The sequence below is a fragment of the Pinus tabuliformis genome, chromosome 8 (genome assembly GCF_031772625.1).
Source record: "Pinus tabuliformis cultivar Carrire ecotype Pingquan chromosome 8, CPIR1, whole genome shotgun sequence".
Lineage (NCBI taxonomy): Eukaryota > Viridiplantae > Streptophyta > Pinopsida > Pinales > Pinaceae > Pinus > Pinus tabuliformis.
The window spans coordinates 1,001,332,923-1,001,359,513 of NC_142294.1; the positions used below are offsets into that span (position 1 = coordinate 1,001,332,923).

Consider the following 26,591-nt stretch of genomic DNA (forward strand, 5'->3'; position numbering starts at 1 on the left):
TGCACAGTCAAGAGACAACGATTAGAGAGAGGAAAACCAATTATATGGAGAATAAACCGAAAGAAGGGTAAAGTTGAGTACCCTGAAGGTTACCTGAAGTGGAGAGCAGGTTCCATAGTCGAACCCAAGACCAATAGCACACCAAACAACGATGGCCCTTAAGGTGAACCGAACCACCAGAAACTGCAACCCACGACCAGAGGACCAACAACGAGGGTTGGTCACAAGAGAACGTAACCCACGGCCAAAGGGCCAACCACCACCAAGACCAACAACATTCAAGCCATGGCCGCAAAGCCACGAAACCCCAGTTGCCCACAAGGAGCGGAATTGTTAGCAGAAGAAAAGCAAAGAGGGAGCCTGAAATCGGAGCAGAGAGGTTACCTTATGTTAGAGCCGAATTGTCGCTAGGGAAGTCGAGCGGAAGGAACCAGGGAAGGGCACAGAGGAGCAGAGCGAAACCAACAACAATAATAACCCAAGTTACAACCAAAACCCGTGCCATAGAACCATAACACGGTGACCAAGACAACCTCGAAAAGGTGGTGGAGTTAATGCTCCATTAAAACCTCACCAAAAACCCCAATTGCATACGAGCGCAGGAAGGGATCACGTGGGCCAGTTGCCACGAAGGCACCCACCTTAGCATTTGGGGTGAGTTATCACAATTTTCTATATACAAATTTTTATTTATATCTTTAAAGTGAAGACGAACACTATCACTTATGAGTAAGATTATATATTTTTTTTCTTTTATACGATAGGAAAACATACTATAACTCAGTTGTCAAATCAACACTAAGAACAACCATCATAGATTGCTATCCATCAATGTATGCTAACTCATCACCATTATTCAAGGAAAACCACAACACCTAGAATTACTTGCTAGTGATCCGTAAAGGGGCAAGGTTTCGCTCATGTTAACATTCAAAAAAGACAAACTTTTAGCCAAACAAAAATAACTCTAAAACATACTCGAAATCCAAAATTAAAATAACTATAAAACATACCCGAAATCCAAAATTATATATCTTTATGATATTCATACACACATTTTATATATATATATATATATAAATCATGAACTTATACATCTCCCTAACTCTCACACACACATATTATAAATGAATGATTAAACATATTAACATTGAATGGAATTAAAGATGGCCGATGCCTCACTCGTAAAACCCTGAAAAGGTGTACTAAACCCCTATTTTTTTCTTAAGCGGATGACGGAGTTCACGGGTTTAATATACCAGTGCGGATAGGAGGGAGACAGGAGAGAGTCTCGAAGGGAGGAGGAGCAGGAGAAGATCGATCCATACATGGCGTGGCGGCTTTTGGTCAGGCCAGCAGGTCGCCTCACGGCCTCATTTTTGCCTGCAAATGCAAATACATGTATGTGGTATTGCGTTCGATCACAAAAATTACTTTCATTCAAGTGAAGTGGATAAATCCAATCCAAAGTATATATATATGTATATATATAAGCACAGTGAAGTCAAAGGTTATTGGGTGAATGCATAGGTATTGTCTACTCCATTTTATTTTCTGTCAATCCAAAGCAACCATGGTTTTAAGGGGATTAAAAAGTTTTTAATGTGCGTCTACCCCGCTGACAGCGAATAACGCAAGTGAATGTGTTTTGCCAATAAAGTAAAGGTAATCTTTTGCGTGATTTGTACTAGCTATTGTAAGTTTCAGCACTTGCACAGCACCTACTAGCTTGTAAGCTTTGTAGTTCCATTTCAGTTCTATGATTTTTTTTGAAGGTTGGTTTTGGAGTACTCGGTAGTTGACAGTTAAAGCTGTAAAACTATTAAAGACATTATCGCATCAGCATGGTCGATAGGTGTTTCATCTCTAATAAACTCTGTGTCATGAGTTTCATCTCCGAGTAGTCATTATCGCCTTCCTTCCACCATCGGACATATACGGCCATAAATTTGCCTATCTGGACTCTCAATGATATGATTGATTGTGTCACCTCAAATTTCAAACTCTTTAGTCAGACTGTACGTACCTGCATTGTAGCTTGCCAAATGTTATGGTTGCTTTTCGATCTATCGTGGATGCTGGAGCTCCTGCAACTCTTTCAGCATAATTTGCATATCATGCATGCCATCGCAGTGAGAAAGACATCTACAGTATGGCAGGCGTTTGCGTCCCAAATTGTAAATGCATATGACCATGGTTTTCAGGCGTATGTGGTTTTGAGTGTTGATCTTTTGCTATATGAATTTTTTTATTTCTTTTCTTCCATCGCTTGTAAAAGGTATTTGGCTAAACTTGTGTTTTGGTTCACCCTACAATTTCTACACCTTCAAATCTTCAACGTTACTGGCTTCGGTATACCTTTAGGATGGAGAGGGAATTTGCACACAAGCATTATGAAAAGGTGTCGGGTGAATTAGCTTTTCGTATAAAGAGAAATGAAAATGGGATAATAAAAGGGTACTACTGGGGTAGACAAGTCTGCCCTTTGCCCCCAACACTGTTTGGAATATTTATTGACCAACTGAAATGTTGGATCGATTGAAAGATGGAGCTGTGGCACACATCTAGTAGGATATAAGATGTCGCTTTTAATCGATGTAGATGATGTGGTTTTGATCGCTAGAGACAAACAAAATATAGAGGGGCATCTCGACTGTTTGGGAGATTTCTGTAACCACTCATGGGCACAGGTAAATATCATCACAACAAAGGTAACGATAACACGTACTAGAGGTGAAAACGAGGAAATCATTTTTGAGGACCAGAAAATAAAAGTCTCCTCTTTTAGTATCTGGGATGGGAAGTTTCGACTAATTATAAACGGAATGGGTGTATTGAAAAAATAATTTAGGTGGGATGGAAGCCCTATATTCTCTTCAAAACAAGAGTAAGAAGATGCATTTATGGGTTTGGAAATGAGGAAGATTGATTCGGTAATTCTACCTGAAGGCTTACTTTGGGGGTCTGGACTTTCCCAAGATGGCTGGAAGAAAGTTGATTCTATCCGAAAGTGTTCTCCTATATAAGTATTGGGGTGAGATTGCATGGACAGTATCCAATCCTTTCGGAAGAAATAGGTATCTCCCTTTAGAAATATGAACATTTTGTCACTCTATTTCATCCATAGGAAAAATTTAACAAAGTGCACTAAACCATCTCCCATATCAGGCTATGATGGCAACAAAGGTGAAACACTGGTATAAGACAGGTACAAATTGGATTAGAAAATGAGAAATTGATGTGAAGGAGTTACCAGAAAACTTAATAGCCGTTAGAGATTGCTAGACAAATCCCTATGGAAAAGATGAACTAATATTGTAAGATTATAAATCACATGGTCACTTATGAGGAGCACAATACTGGTAGGAGTCAATGTCAGATGCTTGATATGTATGATAAGGATGAGTTCACATCAATGTTTTAAAACTCCGGCTCCGACTCTGACTCGGTATCGACTCGATTTCAATGACTCGGTCGTTGTAAAAAATACATTAAATATATATATATATATATATATATATATATATTTTTTTTTTTTTATAAAAAACATAATCTTAAAGATTTTCATTCATGTTTCCAAACATACAACATTAGAATATAGATAGAAGACAACATATGATCAAAGTAGGCTCATGAATATATCCATTATATCAAAATGGCATCCAGTGCACTATCCAGTACATACATGATGTTGATATAGAGATCAAAACAAAAACACATAACCAAGGAGGCTAGAAATGGCCTCTACAACAAAAGTAAACTGTGACCAATACTACTGGCTACTGCTAGAGGAACCAAGATCATCTGGATCAACCTCTGGATCAGAGTCAGATAGGGGGCCCATGGCTCCTCCTCATCATAATCTCCAACTGCAACTGTAGAAGTGGTAGCACTAGCAGGTTGTGCAACAGTTGCAAGCTGAGATAGACGAGAAATGTGCTTTTGTCGTGGCTGAGTAGAGGAAGCGCCTGCAACTGGAGGCCTTGTTGGCTTTGAGGCTGAGGCTGGTACAAGTGGATCAGGATCTGCATTCAATTGAACATTATGTTCGAGTGATGCTATCGTCTGTAAATCATAATCAATATCCTCATCAGAAGCAAACTCTGTTGGATGCCTCTCCACTACCCAATCTGATGTTGGATCAATGTCTTCCAACACAATGGGATCTGAATTAGGTCTTTTGTTCAGCAATTGGTTGCGTCTGAGCCAGAGGTTGTATTGGACATAGACTAGATCATTTAACCGTTTTTAATCCCAACAGTTTCTCTTCTTCGCGTGAATCCTCTCAAAGACAGACCAATTGCGCACACGCCTAGTAGCACTGCAAGTTTGACTCAAAATACGAATTGCAAACTTCTGCAATTCAGGACAATGGCTACCAAAAGCCTCCGACCATTGTGTTGCAAAAAACATAGGAGTGTAATGAGTTAGCTCAACAAAATTACAAATTATATCCAACTTTCAAATTATAAACGATTTAACAAAATAAGTATTAAGAATTTGAAAATTAAAATTTTTGTTTACCTGGCTCATCTGCTTCCCTTGCAACCTTTGCTAGGTTCTTCCCAAAGGTACTTGAGGCATTGCTGAAGGTTGTGGCCTGTCGGTGTATCTCCAACTGATCACACTCCAATGGGATCATGCGATCAATGCAGTCAATCAATCCATTTCTAACCTCCCCCTTCAAAGCTACTGTCTCCTTAGCTTTATAATGATACCATGGGTTCAAACAATACCCAATTGCATGTATAGGGCAATGGAGTTGATTGTTCCATCTTTCATCAATGATTGCCCAAATGGGCCCATACTTAGCCACTTTATCCTTGTATGCCCTCTTTATTTGCTCCTTTGCTTGATCCATAACTTCATAAATGAAGCCCATAGCCAATCATTCCCCATCCACCAACCGCAACACCTTAACCAGTGGCTCAGCAAGCTTCACAATCTCTGCTGCCTTTCTCCAAAATATTTCTTCATTAACTTTCTTTTTCAATTCTTTGTCTTCCTGTTTGTGAGACCACTGGCTTTGATTCCATTCTTCACTGGAAAATATCTTTTGCAAGTTTCTATGTTGTGAAAGCATAGATTGCAGTGTCAAAAAATAAGTCGCAACACCTTAACCAGTGGCTCAGCAAGCTTCACAATCTCTGCTGCCTTTCTCCAAAATATTTCTTCATTAACTTTCTTTTTCAATTCTTTGTCTTCCTGTTTGTGAGACCACTGGCTTTGATTCCATTCTTCACTGGAAAATATCTTTTGCAAGTTTCTATGTTGTGAAAGCATAGATTGCAATGTCAAAAAATAAGTAGCAAATCTAGCAATGGCAGGCCTAATAATATCCCTGCCCCCTGTGTGTTTCCTCATCAGGCTCAAAATCCATGAATGATTGTAGATAAATTTTGTTATGCTTTTGGCATGATCTATAGTGTTTTTGACCCAATCTAATTTGCCAATATCCTCAAGCATGAGGTCTATGCAATGTGCAGCACATGGGGTCCAAAAGATGGTTTTGTGTTTTTCCTCTAATAGTTTACCAGCAAGAACATAGTTAGAGGCATTATCTGTGATGACTTGAACAACATTAGCCACCCCCACCTCCTCAATAACCTCATCCAATAGCTGAAACAACAATTGTCCATCTTTTACCTTATCAGATGCATCAACTAATTTTAGAATTATGGTTCCCTGTGCGCAGAAGATAAGAAAGTTTATGATGGTACAGTTTCTTTGATCAGTCCATCCATTTGACATGATGGTACATCCTGTTCTTGCCCATGAGTTTTTGAAATCTTCCAAATACTCATTAATGGAGGCAATTTCCTTCTGCAAACGATACCCCCTTATTTCATGCATAGTAGGGCCTTTGAAGCCTTTTCCAACAACATGTATGGCATCAAACATAGGCTCATAATATGGTGAATGGGAAGCATTGAAGGGGATATCAACATCATACCACCATCTACATATGTAATCACAAGCAATCTCCCTCAATTCTTTCTTCCAATGGTCATCTAAAATGGGCTGCAAAGTTTTACTAGCTTGAGGACCATGTGCATGGGTGTGACAGTGAAATAACTTTTGATATTCATATCACCCTTCTTTTTCATTTTACCCTTACCCTTTTCTTGAATAGACTCCAAAGAGGGAGGAACATATCGGAAGCGGTTGGATGCATTAGTACAAAGGATAGAGGAAGAACCCTCAAAATCAAAATGGGGGTTGGTAGCCAGCATTTTTTGTATATTCCTCTTCCTCCCAATTTCAACCTATAACTCTTTTTGCCTAGCCTTTTCTTCTTTAAACTTCTCAAAGTTGGCTAACAATTCCTTCTTAATCTCCCCAATTTCATCTGATTCACATGGAGTTATTTGGCCTCTAATCCCTGCCTCTATTTTTTGACTTGGAAATGAAAGCAAAAAATCTGAAAATGAAAACAAAAAAAATAGCATTGCTTCAATGTTCATTTCTTTCACAAAAAACACTCTTTTCAATTTCCAGATTTCCACATAAAAATTAATAAGCAAAAACAGATTTTCAAGTGAAAAAAAATACCTCCAGGCACAAATTGCCTCCTCAAGGTTGCTCCAAGCCTCCAACAAACCAACTCCTCAATGTTGCTCCAATTGGCTGCCCAAGAAGCTCTTCACTTTTGCTACAATGCTTGCCCAAGACTCCTCACTGCTGCTCCAAAAACAAGCCCCACAACTCTTGACAAATTCTCACTCAAATTCTCACTCAAATGCAATGAGACGCCTGTGAGGAAATGAGAGGGGTTGGGTGGGTTTTATAGGGTTTAGGAGAGGGGAATGAACCCCAAATAAACTATAGGCAAATTACAAACTTGTTTGGGGTCCCCCAAAAGCAAAAAAATAAAAATAAAATCGTGGTTTATGAGGTTACGGGCCGTTGTCATCCAACCTGGCCGAGTAGGCTCGAACTCGGCTAATTCGTTCGGGTTATTACCGAGCCGGTCGAGTTGTTAGACAACTCAGCTGGCTTGGTAATAACTCGGCCGACCAAACCAGTTCATTGGCCGAGTCGACTCGGTGGCCTTGACTCGGACCAACTTGGCCAAGTCGGTTCTGAGCCGGCCAAATCTTAAAGCATTGGTTCACATAAGTCGTCAATTGAAACATGAAGATGAAAATGAATGGAAAAGGCAAAAGCAAATGTCTCCTATGTGACAAACAAGTCACTGAAGATGAGATTCACGTTTGTTAAAATTATCCCCGAGATGACCAAGTCACACTTAGTTTTCATTGCACAAAACTTCAGCTTGGGGAGCTAAATGCATTCTTGAACTTTCCAGTCAAGCATGTAGGAAACTTCTCCTTCTTTTTTCTGGGTTTAGCTAAAAAAGCATTATATTGATCAAAGTTGACCAGCGCTGGTAGAAGGCTTGATCCTATTCTGACTACTGTGAAAGATGCAACTCAATTATACATGGTCCAGACCTTTTTGCATTTCCATACATTGATATGGCTAAAATAGTCACTACTCTTAACCCTTAAGTTTATTGGTTATTGATTCACATGGGCATTCTTGTTGCCTTTCTTTTCCTTTTTCCTCTCTACTTCAGTGCAATCCTTCTCATCTAACTGAAATGGTTTTGGGTCTGGTTGACTGTCATATTAATGACTTACGAAAGTTTTAACTCCCTTCTATTTCTTCTTTGGACTGACGATGTGTACTACAAATCCAACTTTGGAGGCAAGGATACCAACACCTCTATCTCATCTTCATCTATGACATTATTGCTTGACATTTCATTTCTTTCTTCATGTTTCACTTGGACAGATTTCGTGTAGAATTTGGACATTTTTTTTTTAGGGATTGTTTACTTGTCTGCCTATTGGATTGCAAATCAAATGGTCGTGTTCCTCAATGCCCTTCCATCAAGTAGGTCTTTGGTAACTTCACATCTTGCTGTTCACCTTGATAGATTTTTGGGATTCCAACGTTGTATCCACATCATAACTTAGACAAGATGCTACAAGTACAAAGTGCTCATAGGGAAAGCATGACTTGTATCTAAAAGCTACTTTGTTCATGGTCCAATTTCACTGCCATGTAGAATTGATCACCTTCAATTGGATTTCCTTAGGAAGATATTTGGTGAGGTCTATTATGAATCATGATAGACAACCTTCCATAGATTGTTTGTTGTTTTTTGTAGTTTCTCCACAACAAAATAAAACATCACCATAGCATTTCTAGTGGCATCCATGGAATTGCATCGGCAAAATTGTAGGGGAAAATTGGGAAGCTCAACCCATAGTGGAGTTGAAGAGAGCGAATTCATTGAGGGATGGAAAGAAGGAACCAATGGTTTTATGCATAAACCAGCACATCCAAAGAACTAGGGACCAAAGTGAAAGATGCACCCCTTATCCTTTGTTGAAACAAATCATGTAGTAAAATAACAACAAGCATATGGATGGCTATAAGCTTCTTCTTTTAGCGGTGGCCTCTTAGTTTGAGACATTCATTGATATTAGTTCAAGAGCTGAGCCCAAGGTCCATTGAACTTGCATATTAAGCCATGATGTTCGTAGAATTCTACTTGGTTAATGGCCTCCTAATTGAGGGAGATTATAGGGCTGAAGCTACTTTCTCCATCAGAAAATCACTGTTAGACATAGAGTGGGAGTGTTCACTAGAACTTATTTTTGAGATGTTTTTGAGGTTCAATGGAGTTTCGTCTGCTTGGGAGGGAGGTAGAAGTGCCATTGTCACTAACTTAAAAATTCTTACATAAAAAAGTCTTTAAAGTTTAAATATCAAATCTTTGCTTAGAGGCATCGTCTTTAATATAGTATCACCCCTTCAAGAGAATAGGTGTTTTAGGCTTGTTTACCCTAAACCAAAAACCATAAAAAATTGTTTGCTACTATTACACAGAGGCTAGAGATTCTTGAAACCCTGCATGAGCTACTCCCTAGTACCTACTGCCGTGGAAGTAACCACTATGATTGTTCTATCACTGTGAAGTTGTGAACCTTAGCTCAAAAAGTTATATCTTAAAATATGTAGTATGAGCTCCCTCAATTTTGCTTCTTTTCGCAACTTGGTTAGTCATGGCTTCCAAGCTGCCCTAATTGGTTGCAATCTGTCATGCAGGAGCGCTTGTTGTTCTCATGCCCTTCACAAGCCTCTTATATATATATATATATATATTCTCAGGGAGTTATTAAAGTATATAATAAACTTAATTCTAGAATTAAAAAAGAACAAAAAATTTACTAAATTCATTGATTTACTTGTATATGGATAACTTTTTCCTTTAATGCACTTTTTTCATGCCTAAGATAGGCCCTACAAATTCCAGAAGGAAAGAATTCAATTAAATTCCAGAAGGATGAACCATGAGTACATAATTGAAGATCTAAAATCCAATACCTACACAGAGACATAGAGACCTCCTAGAGCGAGGAGAGAAAAAGAAATGAAGGAGGCCCTTCCCACTAAAGAGGAGGCTGCAAGCATGCACTAGAGGAATATCAGAATCAATGCAAAAACCTGTGTAGGAACCAAATCTTTAAGAACAACTTAAGAGTAACACTCCTCAAAAGAATCATAGCCGTGAAACAAGGACATTTATAGAGCCAAACCTTAGAATATTCAGGAAAAAGTCCACTTTCTCAACACCTAAGTAGACCAGAAACCAGAAAATCCAGGAGTGCCAAGTAGGAAAGGGGCAATAATGCCAAACTAATTTATATTCTCTCGTTAATACCTTCTTAGAATTAACATCTTCCTAGACATTATCCATATCCCTCGCCATGATTGCCATGCATGCCAACATTGCTGTAGCTTGCACAATGACAATGCTTGATAGTGGAGGAGGTCACTGAATTGCCTCTTTGGAAAAGTTTCAGAGTTACAATTATTGTGAATTTATCTACATGAATCATGCCTTGATCTGTCTGGCATGTGTGTGGGTCATTAATCCACGATTTTGTTAGTGGCTACTCTTCATTATGGTACCTGTTAACATCATGATTTGACACCCACTGTCGGGGCATGCAAGCGTGCGCGCACATACACAATTTGAATTTTTTCCTAAAATAATCGAAGAGGGATTACACATCTTGCTCATACTCACGCACACACAAAAAAGAAATTAATGATAAAGCATATTCACTAGGGTTAGATCTCATCGATGCCAATGCACACTAATGCATGGGAAAGAAATAAATGATTAAGCATATCAACACTGGAAACAAAGATAAAGAAGATGGCTATCTCCCTCATCAATTCCTTGAAAGTCTACTAAACCCCTATTTCTATTTTTTAAGCGGAGGGAAGCATTTCGATTGATAAGTGAGATTGTACATCTCACTCATACTCATGAGTCATGCACACATAGCAAATTAATTGAACAGTAAAGCATAGTAACAAGGGTTATACATCTCACCCACGCTAATACACACTAATGTATGTGAAAGAAATAAACAATTAAACATATTAATATTGTAAATGAAAATAAGGAAGATGATTACCTCTCTCATAGTTTACTAAATCTTGCCCATATTAAGGCGTTCTTTATGTGAAGATAACTAACACAAAACCTACAAGTCTTGCCATTTTCTTTTTTACTAAACTTTTATTTATATCCTTTAAAGAGAAGAAGAACACTATCACTTATGGGTAAGATTATACATCTTTCTCTTTGATACACTGGGAAAACCAATCATAATTCAATTGTCAAACTAATAGTGAGTACAACCATCATGGGTTGCTATTCGCCAATGTAGGCTGACTCATCACTGTTATTCAAGGAAAACCATGCCACCTGGAATTACCTGCTGGTGGTCCGTAAAGGGGCAAGCTTTCACTCATGCCAGATGCCTTTGGGTCTTGGGCCATTAACCTGTTTCCTTACTTTCAAGGAAGACAAACTCTTAGCCAAGCAGAAACAGTTGTAGGGGATACTCCAGGCCCAAAATTATACATCTTTCTCATCCTCAAACATACATTAAAAAAAATAAAATAAATTATATATATATATATATATGTAATGAGACACATTTTATAAATCTCCCTATCACTGACACATACACACCTATTATAAATGAATGATTAAGCATATTAAAATTGGGAATGGAATTAAATATGACTGATGCCTTGTAAAACCCTGAATAGGTCCACTAAACCCTTTTTTTATTTCTTACGCGGAAGGAGTTCACTGATTTGATACACCAGTGCGGATAGGAGGGAGGCAGGAGAGAGTCTCCAAGGGAGGAAGAGCAGGTGAAGATACATGGCGTGGTGGCTTTTGGTCAGGCAAGCAGGTCGCCTCACGGCCTCATTTTGCCTGCAAATGGAAATACATGTATGTGGTATTGCGTTTGATCACAAATAAACTCTCATTCAAGTGAAGTGGATAAATCCAAAGGATATATATATATATATATATATATATATATATGCACAGTGAAGGTTATTCGGTGAATGCATGGGTATTGTCTACCCCATTTTATTTTCTGTCAATCCAAAGCAACCATAGTTTTAAGGGGATTAAAAGGTATATTAATGTATGTCTGCCCCGCTGACAGCAAATAACGCAAGTGAATGTGTTTTGCCAATAAAGTAGAGGTAATCTTCTGCGTTATTTGTACTAGGTATTGTAAGTTTCAGCACTTACCTACTAGCTTGTAAGCTTTGTAGTTCCATTTCAGTTTCATGATTTTTTTGGAAGGTTGGTTTTGGAGTACTCGGTAGTTGACAGTTACAGATGTACCATTGTAGCTTGGCAAATGTTGTGTTTGCTTTTCAGTTCTATCGTGGATGCTGGAGCTCCTGGAACTCTTTCAGCATAATTTACATATCATGCATGCCATTGCAGTGAGAAAGACATCTACAGTATGGCAGGCGTCTGTATCCCAAATTGTAAATGCATATGACCATGGTATTCTACTACTTTGGTAGACAAGTCCGCCCTTTGTCCCCAACATTGTTTGGAATATTTGTTGACCAACTGGAATGTTAGGATTGGATCGAAAGATGGAGCTGTAGCACACATCTAGTTTGTAGATGATGTGGTTTTGATAGCCAGAGACAAACAAAATATACAGGCCCCAGGGGCATCTTGACTCTTTGGGATATTTCTGTGACCACTCATAGCTACAGGTAAATATCATCACAACAAAGGTAATGATAACTCGTACTAGAGGTGGAAACAAGGAAATCATTTTTGAGGGACAGAAAGTAAAAGTCTCCTCTCAAGTATCTGGGATGGGAAGTTTCGACTAATTATAATGGAATGGATGTATTGAAAAAAGAAGTTAGGTGGGATGGAAAGCCTATTTTCTCTTCAAAACAAGAGTAAGAAGATGCATTTATGGGCTTGGAAATGAGGAAGATTGATTTGGTAATTCTACATGAAGGCTTACTTTGGGGGTCTGGACTTTCCCATGATGGCTGGAAGAAAGTTGATTCTATCCAAAAGTGTTCTCCTATATAAGTATTGGGGTGAGATTGCATGGATAGTATCCAATCCTTTTGGAAGAAATAGGTACCTCCCTTTAGAAATATGAGCAGTTTGTCACTCTATTTCATCCATAGGAAAAAGTTAACATAATGTACTAAACCATCTCCCATATCAGGCTATGATGGCAACAAAGGTGCAACACTGGTATAAGGCAGGTGCAAATTGGATTAGAAAATGAGAAATTGATGTGAAGGGTTTACCAGAAAACTTAATAGCCGTTAGAGATTACTAGGCAAATCCCTATGGAAAAGATGAACTAATTTGTAAGACTATAAATCACATGGTCACTTATGAGGAGCACAAATACTGTCAGGAGTCAACGTCAGTCCATCGCAGATGCTTGATATGTATGATAAGGACGAGTTTATATAACTTGTCAATTGAAACAGGAAGATGAAAATGAATGGAAAAGGAAAAAGGAAATGTCTCCTATGTGACAAACAAGTCACTGAAGATGAGATTCACGTGTTGTTAAAATTGTCCCCACGATAACCAAATCATACTTAGTTTTCATTGCATAAATATTCAGCCCAGGGAGCTAAATGCATTCCCGAACTTTCCAGTCAAGCATGTAGGAAACTTCTCCTTTTTTCTATTTTTAGCTAAAAAAGCGTTATATTGATCAAAGTTCACCTGCGCTGGTAGAAGGCCTGATCCTATTCTGACTACTGTGAAAGCAGCAAATCAATTCTATATGGTCCAGACCTTTTTGCATTTCCATACATTGATATGGCTAAAACAATCACTACTCTTAACCCTTACAGTTGATTGGTTATTGATTCACATGAGCATTCTTGTTGCCTTTCTTTCCTTTTTCCTGATTACATCAATGCAATCCTTCTCATCTGACTGAAATGGTTTTGGGTCTGATTGACTGTCATTATTCATGACTTCAGAAAGGTTTAATTCCCTTCTATTTCTTCTTTGGACCGACGATGTTTACTACAAATCCAACTTTGGAGGCAAGGATACCGACACCTCTTGCTCATCTTCATCTAAGACATTATTGCTCAACATTTCGTTTCTTTCTTCGTGTTTCATTTGGACGGATTTCATTTAGAATTCAGTCATTTCCTTTTTAGGGATTGTTTTCTTGTCTGCCTGCTGGGTATGCAAATCAAATGGTGGTGTTCCTCAATTGCCTCCCATCAAGTAGGTCTTTGGTAACTTCGCATCTTGCTGTCCACCTCGATAGATTTTTGGGATTCCAGAGTTGTATCCACATTATGACTTAGACAAGATGCTGCAAAGTGCTCATAGGGAAAGCATGACTTGTATCTGAAAGCTACTTGTTCATGGTCCAATTTTTGCTGCCATGTAGAATTGATCACCTTTGATAGGATTTCCTTAGGAAGATATTTGGTGAGGTCTATTACGAATCATGATAGAAAACCTTCCATAGATTGTTTGTTGCTTTTGGTAGTATCTCCACAACAAAATAAAACTTCACCATAGCATTTCTAGTGGCATCCATGGAAATGGGTCGGCAAAATTGTAGGGGAAAATTGGGAAGCTCAACCCATAGTGGAGTTGAAGAGAGCGAATTCATTGAGAGATTGAAAGAAGGAAACAAGGGTTTCATGCATAATTCAACACATCCAAAGAACTAGGGACCAAAGTGAAAGATGCACCCCTTATCCTTTGTTATAAAAAATCACACAATAAAATAACAACAAGCATATGGATGGCTATAAGCTTCTTCTTTTAGGAGTGGCTTCTCGGTTTTAGACATCCATTGATATTGGTTTAGGAGCTGAGGCTAAGGTCCATTGAACTTGCATGTTAAGCCATGATCTTGGTAGAATTCTACTTGGTTAATGGCCTCCTAATTTAGGGATATTATAGGGTTGAAGCTACTTTCTCCATAAGAAAATCACTGTTAAACATAGAGTGGGAGGGTTCAAGTAGGGTAATGCCCTCCCATCAAGTAGGTCTTTGGTAACTTCACATCTTGCTGTTCACCTCAGTGGATTTTTTGGATTCCAAAGCTGTGTCCACATTATGACTTAGACAAGATGCTACAAAGTGATCATAGGGAAAGCATGACTTGTATTTAGAAGTTACTTGTTCCTGGTCCAATTTTTGCTACCATGTAGAATTGATCACCTTTGATAGGATTTCCTTAGGAAGATATTCGGTGAGGTTTATTATGATAGACAATCTTCCATAGATTGTTTATTGGTTTTTTTAGTTTCTCAACAACAAAATAAAACTTCACCATAGCATTTCTATGGCATCCATGGAATTGGGGCGACAAAATTGTAGTGGAAAATTGGGAAGCTCAACCCATAGTGGAGTTGAAGAGAGCGAATTCATTGAGAGATTGAAAGAAGGAAACAAGGGTTTCATGCATAAACCAACACATCCAAAACCAAAGTGAAAGATGCACACCTTATCCTTTGTTGAAACAAATCTTTGACCCGAGACAATCTCCTCAGATACGAGGTCACGCCTTTACCCTTTATCATCTTGGTGGACTTCAACTTATCCTCCAATACCAGTATGTTAAATTATGGTATGTTCTATGCTTAGAGCAGTTTACTTCTTTTCTTCTTATTAGCCACAGATTAGCAATCACATATACATTAAGTAAAGTGCAGATAAAACATTAAACAATCAACAGAAAACAAGCCAAGACAAGAGACACAAGATGTGCGACTAGCCAGGGACAAACCCCAATGTGGGGAACCCTTTGATCAAATATTCTTTTATCTTCAATAGTTCAGCAAAGAGAAATAGTACAAAATCAGAATTCTGTAATTTAATATCAGCAGCAGCAAACCCTAGATCAACAAAGTCAAACTAGGTCAAACGAGTTGAAATTGACCTCCAATATGCTTTGTCAATTTCCGGTCAACTAGCCCTCGAACACCCTGAAGAAACAGCCCTTGAACAACCCCAAAACACACAGTCAAACTGTTGTTGACTAAAGTCAACCTGCTGCCCAAAACTAGGGTAGTCAATGTTGGTCAAACCTGTGGACGGATTGCCTTGATGTTTGTGCCAAAATCTGCGGCCTGCCTAGGAGAGGCAGCCACACCAAAACCACACCCTTTATGAGTCAACGCTTGGTTAACGCAAGTCAAAGAGACCTTCAGTAGCTTCTGCGTCCTCCTTGCCCTAATGCGTCCTCCTTCTTCCCACATGTGAGCTGCTCCTTGTATAACCCAAAGCTAAGAAGAGAGAGAGAGAGAGAAGAATGAGTGAGATGAGATGATGAGAAAATGAATCAACCTCTCTTGTATTTATATGATTCACTGGGCATGTGTGCCACACATTTAACTGTTGGCTGACCTTGACAATTTGTCAAGTAAATACAAATAAATTCATATCTCCATAAATACTTGTCGGAATTGAATGATCTTTCGATCAATCCTACACCTCTCGACAAGAGGAATCTAGGAAAAATATTAGCGGCCATAAATGAGGTGACCCATATGGAGTTTGGCCCTAGTTGCCAATTTTAACACAGTACCTAGTTCTTGTTCTTATTCTCGAAAAAATTCTGGAGAGCCATCCACATCTCATGGGCATTGTTCTTTCTGGACAAATGAGGTATTAAGGCATCCTTCACACCATTTAGGATTATCAATCTCACCCTCACATCCAAATCTTCATATATTTCCATCTCCTTAGGGTCGGTGGCTTCTTGATCTCTTTCTTGGCGAACTCCCAGAACCTATTGACTTGTATGACGAACTTGATCCTTTCCTTCCAAGGACTATAATTGGACAACCCCTCCAACTTGTCCTCATACCGGAGACTTGCCTGCAACTTTGACATTGTAGTGAGCCCTTCACTTACAATGTGACCAACTCCCTTTGACGCTGTACTTCGCTGTGCACAACTCTGATTTACTTACTTCCAAAGTAGCTCAGACAAGCTCTGATACCATGTTGAATTTTCATGACCTTGGGTAGGTTAGAGTCTTAAAATCACTGACGCTACCAAACCAAGAATCTCAACCATAAACTACTTTGCAAAACGGAAGTATAAAGCAATAAATCACATATGCACAATATACACAGTTTTAAACTAAATTGTACAATAATGTACAATCACCAATCTTTGTTATATTAAACCAAATCTGAATAATACAATAGTCTATGGTATACAAGATACAATGACAATCTTGGCTGCAACTCTTCTCTGTCGTATCTTGTCTTGTCTATCCTTCGCACCTGCGGTGCTCACTAGTAGTGTTTTAGTCCATCAATGCATCTACACATCGGGACTCCAGGAGGGCTTCCCTCTAACAATGTTGCAAGTCACTTCTGCTGCAAGTACACAGGCTCATCAAACTGCTCTCTAGGCTAGCCAATTCCTGAGCTCCAATCTGCCTTCTAGTAGCCTCTTTTGTCCATCAAAGAGCTACTCATAAGGCTGCAATCCTTCACCCAATCACGCTTCAACACCGTCCTTCTTGTCTGTTGCTCTAGGGCTACTTTAAGTAGCCAACACGTTGCCCTCCAATCAGATCAGTGGCACCCAATACTTCACTATCGATTCTGCTGCCAGGAAGACTCTTCACCTCCTTAGAATATCCTCCACATGGCACCAACAGGCTGCTACAATCACGATCCAAACTGGTCAACACCTTTGGCCCAACACACATCAACTTTTGCTCCAAGTCTATTGTCCTCATGATGCCCTTGACTGTCATTGGTTAGGGCATACTTTGTAGGCTGCAACAACAACTAACCGACCCCTGAACAACTCTCAAACAACCTTCATTAACTGCGGCATGCCCTTGGAAGAACCCTCCTCTACCACGCTGCTGTTATAGGCTTGAACCAACCCATTGAAACTACACACTCTGCTGTGGTGCTATTATAGCTAACGACCAACAATGTAGGTAGTTCTGTCCCCAAGAGTTGCTCCAAAATAGACTTGTGAGGAGGCTTCTTCAACTCGGCCTAGCCTCCAACACCTTCGGCCTTCACTAGAGAAATTTCAGACCCAAAGACAATCCTCCACTTTGCATCTTTGCCTCCCTCTTTGCTACGGCTAGGGCTTAGAATTATCCTCCTCACATATTCCTCTTTGATGTATATGTGTTGCACAAGATGGATGTCTCAAATGAATCTCATTCACCCTCTTTTTATAACCTAAAGAGGGGCTCCAATGAATTATTGAAGAGACCCATCTATTGTAATATTTTACATCAAACCTACATGACTTGAAAACCAATAATTAATTTGTCAACTTCAAAAATTCATTTCTTCACTTCTACAATTCAAAATTTGACGATTCTCGAAGCGTTGGATTCTTCTTTTTGCCCTCCATCGTCTCATGCCATCACATGTAGAAATGTGTCTCCAGAATTGCTCAAAACACGATTGGGTGCAAAACCTCATACTTGGGTTCTAAGCCCACAAGTAACCCTTGTGGCGCTTTGCCCTCCAAACCCTGAACCCTAGGGCTTGGAGTACCTCCCAAGCTACACAAATCAACAGAAAGTTGTGTCCACATTATGACTTAGACAAGATGCTACATAGTGCTCATAGGGAAAGCATGACTTGTATTTAGAAGTTACTTGTTCATGGTCCAATTTTTGTTGCCATGTAGAATTGATCACCTTTGATAGGATTTCCTTAAGACGATATTTGGCGAGGTCTATTATGATAGGCAACCTTCCATATATTGTTTGTTGTTTTTTGTAGTTACAACAAAATAAAACCTCACCATGGCATTTCTAGTGGCATCCATGGAATTGGGCCGACAAAATTGTAGCGGAAAATTGGGAAGCTCAACCCATTGGAGTTGAAGAGAGCGAATTCATTGAGAGGTTGAAAGAAGGAAACAAGGGTTTCATGCATAACCAACACATCCAAAGAACTAGGGACCAAATTGAAAGAGACACCCCTTATCCTTTGTTGAAACAAATCACGCAGTAAAGTAACAACAAGCATATGGATGGCTATAAGCTTCTTCTTTTAGCAGTGGCTTCTCGGTTTCAGACATCCATTGATATTGGTTCAAGAGCCAAGGCCAAGGTATATTGAACTTGCATACCATGATCTTGGTAGAATTCTACTTGGTTAATGGCCTCCTAATTGATGGAGATTATAGGGTTGAAGCTACTTTCTCCATAAGAAAATCATTGTTAGACATAGAGTGGGAGGGTTCACTAGAACTTATTGGTGCAACAATATATTTGAGAGGCTTTTGAGGTTCAATGGATGTTCATGTGATTGGGAGGGAGGTGGAGGTGCTATTGTCACTACCTCAAAAAATATTACATAAAAAAAGTCTTAAAATATCAAATTGTTGCTTAGAGGCATCGTCTTTAATAGAGGATCACCCCTTCAAGAGAATAGGTGTTTTAGGCTCGTTTACTCTAAGCCAAAAATCATAAAAAAATGTTTGCTACTATTAGACAAAGGCTAGAGATTCTTGAAACCCTACACGAGCTACTCCCTATTGCCATGGATGTAGCCACTATGATTGTTCTATCACTATGAACCTTAGCTCAAAAAGTTACATCTTAAAGTATGTGGTAAGAGCTCCCTCATTTTTGCTTCTTTTCACAACTTGGTTAGTCATGGCTTCCAAGCTGCCCTAATTGGTTGCAATCTGTCATGTAGAAGTGCTTATTGCTTTGATGCCCTTCACAACCTTCTTCTATATATATATATATTTGTAGGGAGTTATTAAAGTATATAATAAATGTAATTATAGCATTAAAAAAGAAGAAACAATTTACTAAATTCATTGATTTACTTGTATATGGATAATATCTTCCTTTAATGCACTTTTTTCATGCCTAAGATAGGCCCTACAAATTCCAAAAGTATAGAATTCCATAAAATTAAATCATGGAATAAATGAGGATAAAAGTAGTATGGTGCGTTAGGGTAATTTTAAGAAGGAAACACTTAGAAATAGCAATTAAGGTCCACCATATCACAATTAGTAATCGCCTCACATGCTAATCATATCAAGCTCAAAAATTAGTAAGTAGCTTCCCAAGAGGGGGCAAGTATGATTTTATGCTGGGAATAGCAATGAACAAGGCTCAAGGAAGATGCAAGGAAGCTTATGGAGGCTTCACCCTCTAAGATCACGAGAACCTCTCAGGGCTGATACATTCCAAAATAGAAAGTAAATTAAATGAGTGCCCACCAAGTACCTTCTTGACCATGCCAAATGCAACTAACCTATGAAATTTTGAAGTGTTCAAAATCACTATAAATCTAACAATAATGTTGTATGTCATATAGGGTATCCAAAGGTCCAATCTCCCTGCTAGAAATATCATTGCTAAAAATAGCACTACCTCAGAAATGTTAAAACTTAAATTGTATGGAATCCTGAGGGCCTTTGGCATTGAGAATGGAGCTTGAGGGCCTCCTACATGTATAAGGTCACCTATCTATGGTTGGAGTACTCGAAGAAACTAGATAGGGGTCTATATGTCTCTAAACAAATGATGGAACCACCCACAAATCTCATAGTAGATGGGATAGCAGAAAATAAGTGCTACTCCGTCTCGAACTTGCCAAGATGGCACAAGTGGCAAATCCTATTTGACAAATCAATTTGGTGGCTTGTCTCAACCTAAAGTGTGTGTGAACCCACATAAAACTAGACTAGGTGAATATGAGGTGTGTGCACCCAATGATGGGATGTACACAGGGGCCGGATAATGAGTCCATCCCTCATCTCCATGAAGTGCTCAATATAGAAGGCAATCTTTGGATGTAACCCACCTTGGGGTTTAGTTCAAATGATTAGTACTTACTGCTTGTAAATGTTATCTTGGATGATCCTATTCATCTCCTACCTAGTATGTAGGAGGTGGCCAGGTGTGTCCATGGAGTATCTGAATAAAGGGAGATGGTCCCCTGAAATGCCTATCAACTCCAAGAGATCTCGGGGATGTGCAAACCAACACTGGGCATGGCTAGAAGGGATAGTTGAAGTAGTGGAATCCATTCAATGTTGCACGAAGCGGGGACGCCGAAGTGTCATTTCCCAAAAATCTAGGAAGTGAAGCGTCTACTATATATATTTTATATTTTTTTGCATTTATATTAAAAAAACATCCAAAATACCAAATTAGTTGTAGAAGATATGGAAGCATGCATATTTGTACATAAATCAAGTTAAATATGGCATCCAGTGCACATTAATGATTAATTATTTGAGCATCAACCATTTAGATGCATCAACCATCTAGAATCTAGATTCTTCTCCTCTTGTCTAGCCTTTGCCTCTACCTCGATTGCATAGTTGTACATAAGTCAAGATAGATATGACATCCATTGTACATAATGATTAATTATTCGAGCATCAACCATTTAGATGCGCCAACCATCTAGAATCTAGATTCTTCTCCTCTTGTCTAGCCTTTGCCTCTACTTCGATTGTCTAGGGATATTAGTCAACATTGCCCAATTCTGATCAAACTACCTAATCCAAGCGTTAAAATATGGTAGAAAAAGCTTAACATGCTTGATCGATGATTTTGACTCGATTGAAAGGTAATTTTTTGCTAAGGGCATGACAAAGGAGTTCAACAATTAACACCACCAACACTAGGGTACATATAGGGCTTGGTGCTATTGATTAAATGCTAATCACATACTATCATACATGATATAATCTAATGAAATGCCACAATCCCATTGAGCTTGAATTTCTGAAAATTGTTAAGTCTACTAAATTTTGAATAGGATATGAAATTCTATTTTCTCCATATGAAGTCTGACGAGGCTGGAACCACTCTCAAACATCCTGAGTCATTTCATGATAATGTTAAAAATTTAAGTAAAAGGATGAAAATGAAAAAATAAAGGAGAATGTCACTTTTATTTTAAGAATTTAATATTACCATGAGGGAGCATCTGGGAAGCATCTAAGGAGCACCTTGGGAGTGTCCGAGAAGCCCCAACCCAACTTAAGTCAAAGAATATTTTATTTTTATTTATTTTATTTTAAGAACCTTGTGGAACTTCCCGTCTCCCTTCGGATCCATGCCCAATTCGCCGCGGATCCGGGAAGTATTCGTCGTTGAATCCGCGGTCCAGAAATCTAGAATTGCGGATTGGGCTGACACAGTTCCAAATTTTTAGGAACCGTCTTCGCCAACCCGATCTGTGGTGGGAGTGTTTGAGAAGCCCCAACCCAACTTAAGTCAAAGTTTTTTTTTGTTGTTAGAACCTTGTGGAACTGCCCGTCTCCCTTTGGATCCGTGCCCAATCCGCTACGGATCCGGGGAGGATTCGTCGTCGAATCCGCGGTTCGGAAATTTGGAATTGCGGATTGGGTCGACACAGTTCCAAATTTTCAGGAACTGGTTTCGTTGACCCGATTTGCGGTTCCGAATTTCTGAACTGCAGATCCAATGATGGATCCCCCACGGATTCGTACGAGACACAATTCCTGGTTTGGATCCTTGGGGTGGGGCGTTTCGTTCAACATTGACTCCATTGATTGATATATTGAGTATGGGTACCAATCTTGTCCCTTTGTTGAATTGGAAAAACTCCAAATGTGATGCAAAAGTCGAATAAGGTTGAACATGGTCTTGAGTTAAAAGGGTTTGGCATTGAACTCTTTAGGATGATGGGATGAGGTAGTGTCTGTTTGCATCTAATTATGCATTAAAGGGGAAGGGCCACTTTGCTGGCCATAGCCCAATTAGACTCTAGCAAACCCAGCTCCCAAACTCTTTGAACCATAAAGTATTTTGGGTTGGACAGGGGTATCCATGAGGGACATCTTAGATGGTATATCCTAAAAAATGATCTCAGGAGGTGTTTTCTTTCAAGAATAGCTAAAGATTTGTACCCTTTGTTACCCCAGGCTAAAAAGCATGTCTCGGACTAAAGTGAGGCGTAGAGAATTGCACCCCCAAGGTATGTATAGGTGCTAGTGATAGCAATCTCCTCCCTTTTATAAAATAAATGGTGTTTCAAAAGTACCTTCCTTGATGCATGACCTTGGTTTTACCTAGGTTGATTGTCTACTATTAAGATTTTATGGAAGTGCCAAAGCTCTAACTATCTCTACAAACCTTGAGGTGAGGAGACTAAGAGGATCATATTGTTGGCAAAGAGGAGGAAAGATATTAAGACTTGATGAGGAGGTACCCGTCAGTGTCCTAGATTTGATCATGCAAAAAGGACTCTAACTTATCGATGTAGATACCAAATAAGGTGGGGGAGAAGGCGACACCCCTTTTTGACCGCAATGGCATACTTGATAAAGTTAGATACCCCTTGAGCAGTGTGGAGATGACCAAGGATTGACTCATACAAATGAATGATGGTGGTCATGAATGTCTAAAAAATTCCAATTTCTCCGAGCCTTTGGAATAGGGCCTCATAGGGGATAGGGGAAAATGCTTTCCAAAAGTCTACAACGCAACAATAAACTTTGGAAGAATGATGTCACGCCTCCTCAATAATGGTTTGGAGTGCAAGTATGTGATTAGTGGTTTGATGTGCAGGTCATAATATAACCTACCCCTTATCTCTAATGTGTCTCCACTCAAGCTCCCTATAAAACTTCATGTGGAGGATCATAACATAGAGATTTGAAGATGTATGGCCTACATGATCGTTTTGTAGTTGTTTGGATTTGAGGTGGGACTCGGTTTATAGCTTGAGTGAATAATGTGGTGCAACCAAATCTATGAAACAATTGTATGGAAAACATGGTTAAATAGGTTGTCCAAGTGATTATCCAACGAGTGAAGAGTCAAGACCATGCTTGAAGAAGTCTACCTAGAACCATTCCTCATTAGTAGCTTTGTTTGCATTCATTACCCATATTGCCTCCTAGGTGTCTCAATATGAGAATAACTAGAAAGGTGGGGGGTAGGGGGAAGTAAGATGAATTAGGGGATGTCTAGGGACATCATATAGAGTGGAGGACCTAAGGTATGGGAAAACATGGAAGAAAGATCTAGATTATGCAAAAGGAGGAAATGATTGGGGAAGATGGTGTGGCAAAGTGGATGAGAGATGTGTGCAAGTCATATCTCCTCTACAAGATGAAAAGATATTTCTTATGGTGAAGGGGGCAATGGTAGGAGGCTTTTAGGTTAGGATAAGAGTAAGGATAATGAGAAAAAGCATGTTGAAATTAGTCACAGGTAGTCTACATCATACAATTGGTTCATGGGGCATGATCTCGGTGTCGGAGAATGGGGAATGGTCTAGGTGATGTGGGGATAAGACTTTAGGGTTACTTATTAAATGGTGGATGAGAGACATTTCTATTTGGTGGATGTTGAACCAAGGGATGAGAAGAAGGAAGAATTTCGTAGAGGTGAGATGAAAAGGTATTTGGGTCTCCCATGTCAAAAAGGATAGTGGTCTCAAAGTGTGCCTAGAGGTGTGGGAGTTGTGTGGGAAGGGGGTTGACTGAGAGGGAGAAAGAGAAAAGAGTATGGTTGGCTAAGGGGATGGGGGTTATTGATATTTGGTCTACAAAGGGGAGTAGGACTTGGTTGGACATTACATAATCCTCTACACTAGGTCCTCTGCCATGTGGGAAGCATGTGAAGTAATGATAATCTGAGAAGTAGGAGAGGCTATTCAATATCAACGACATGTGAGATTCCCTAAGCTGTAAGAAGTGCCTACCATAAGTCGTAATGGGCCCGGTTGCCACAAAATCTAGTAGGACTAGTGCAAAGCCTAATTAGGTGGATCTAGACTCGAGGGCAACAACAGATCGATTGCCACTATCACCTTAGCAACCTTTATTTAATTGTTTAGTAGTATTCAACCACAAGGGAGGTTTCCCTAAAACATCACCGATAGGAATTCAATAAGAATGGCTCAAGGTGATTGAATAAGGTCTAAAGATTGGGAAATAGATCAACGAAGCCTAGAAGGCCTATGTACTCTTTACCAAAGTCCAGGTACTCTATTCCTAGACCAATTATAGGGTTGTTATAAGTTAGGATTGATCCAAGTGGATATTGGTGGCCACTCGCCAATTCAACTTGGACCCCCACCATTGTTTCTTTCAGTTTTTCAGTTTCCTTAATTGTAGCACAGTTTACTATTTTTAGCAGTTTTTCGGGTCCTAAACTTCCAGAGCCGTTTTGAGGCCCTAAACGATCTAAAATCGTCTTTTCCGTCGTAGTCCTTGGAGAGATATTTCCAACAGGTTATCATGCGTGTCAAACGGAGATAATATGACCAAGTCGCGACCCCGGGAAGTTGGCTGTCCAACTCACCCCAACGGGGCCCATAAACTCTTGGTGTTACATCTCCTCAGGTTAGGGTTTTGGTTGTTTAGGGTTTTCTCTTATTGTTCAATAATAAAAAGGCCCTTGAGCTTTATTGTAGCGTAGTTCTGAGGCATGTAGCCGCCACATCTTTTCTCAGAGATAAGCTACCGTCGCCAGAGCTAGTATTATTTCCATTCCGTAAGCATATTTCAGTATTTGATATTAATGAAATGAAGTGTTATTTCTACTGCATCTTTGTATTTATGGTGATATCTGTAATTTGTTGCGTTCTTGTTTAAATCCGGATCAGTGGTATCAGAGCGGTCTGCTTTTTCTCTGTTTTTCTTTGCATGTCCCCAACAAGGTCGGGATACAAGGAGTTAGGGCTTGAACTGGTCGAACCTTTGCAATACTAGCCTCGCAAATCCCGACAGCCTCCCATGACGGATGAAAAGAAAGATGAGGGGGCAAGAGATCTTATCAAAATCCTGCTCGAGGAAGCTCTCGAGCAACAAAGGAACGCGATGATGGACAACTTTGCCCAGATCCTTTAGCAGCTACCCAGGGGCGACACATCTACTTCCAAAAACTACTCTGGAAGCGCCACACCCTTTAAGGTACAAGTTAACTTTGACATTCCCATATTTGAGGGTCAGATAGATGCAGACGTTGTAGATAAATGGTTAAATCTGCTAGAAGGATATTTTTCCGTTCATGATTTTTCCAACCAGGAAAAGATCACCTTTGCACTTCTCAAAGCAGCCCCCCACGTCAAAGACTGGTGGGAAACCTATTGTGAGCCGATGGATGAAAGTATGAACTCACTGTTTTCAGTCGCACCCACTTGGAACTTGTTCTGGGATGCCATCAAGGAGCAGTACTACCCTGTTGGAGCTATGAGGATAAATACATAAAGTGGACAACGCTGCGACAGGGAAGGGACCAAGATGTGCCGGAGTTTACCAATGTTTTTCATACCCTTCGCACGAAGTTGGGTATCAAGGATTCTGAGAAGCATTTGGTTCTCAAGTACCTCGGCTGCTTGCACAGGTACATCCAAGACGAGATGGAATTCCTGGACATCTCCTCGCTCGGCACGGCATACCGATATGCGGTCAAGATCGAGCAAAAGTTTAAACAGAAGAAGCGAGACTTTGGATTTGCGAATTTGAAGCAAGGGAAAGGTGCCCCCAAACCGCAGAACAAAGGACAAAGCCAAGGCGGGGTAGTCCAGGACAACCCGCCAAAGCTGCAAGCAAAGAGCAACGCCGCGAAGCCGAAGAAGGACACGGGAAAGTGGTGTGAGTTCCATAAGAACTCCATTCACAACTGATCTGATAATCACCCTATGAGTGACATCAGTTAAAGATTTATTGAATAAAGGTATTACAGACTCATGTGCTGGTGTGTGTTCTGTGTTATTTAAGCAACGGATCGATCAGATTGCCAATACACAGACAATTAAATGGAAAGACAGCAGAGAAATACAGTAAGCAATACAAAAACACAAGCAATTAATAAGGAGTTCACCCTATTCTCTAGGGCTACATCTCCGGTCCAACTTTCAGTGGTGGCTTTGTTTTATTGTGTCTTTAAGCAGAGAATTACAATGCAGGGACTCAGTGTGAGTTTTCCTGAAGCAGGTTGGCTTGGCAGGGTAGTTCTTGGATTCCCCAAGCCACTGGAGTGCACAGACTCTATTTGCCTACCAGCTCGATGACCTTCTGGTCTACAATGGAAAGAGCCCAATGTGGCGCTCAGTCCGGACAGATCCTCTATGGGATGGGTTGAATCTTTCAAGCTCTCTAGTGCTCGATGCTGCCTTTGGTCAGCTCGACCCTCTGTCTTCTTCTGCTTTTGGTTCACTGTCTTCTTTCTCTGTGTTCTATCCTCCTCTCGGGATTC

The 26,591-nt window shown here is 39.7% G+C and overlaps 1 protein-coding gene across 1 annotated transcript in view; it reads left to right on the forward strand.

The window, feature by feature from the left end:
- The first annotated feature begins 1,158 nt into the window (after positions 1-1,158).
- The window catches only part of LOC149238768 (Pentatricopeptide repeat (PPR) superfamily protein), a 406,793-nt gene continuing 381,360 nt past the window's right edge, over positions 1,159-26,591 (forward strand). The window contains exon 1 of the mRNA XM_089373188.1: positions 1,159-1,401. Within this exon, the coding sequence (XP_089229314.1) occupies positions 1,329-1,401 (73 nt within the window). The 5' untranslated portion in view covers positions 1,159-1,328. The remainder of the gene's footprint in view (positions 1,402-26,591) is intronic.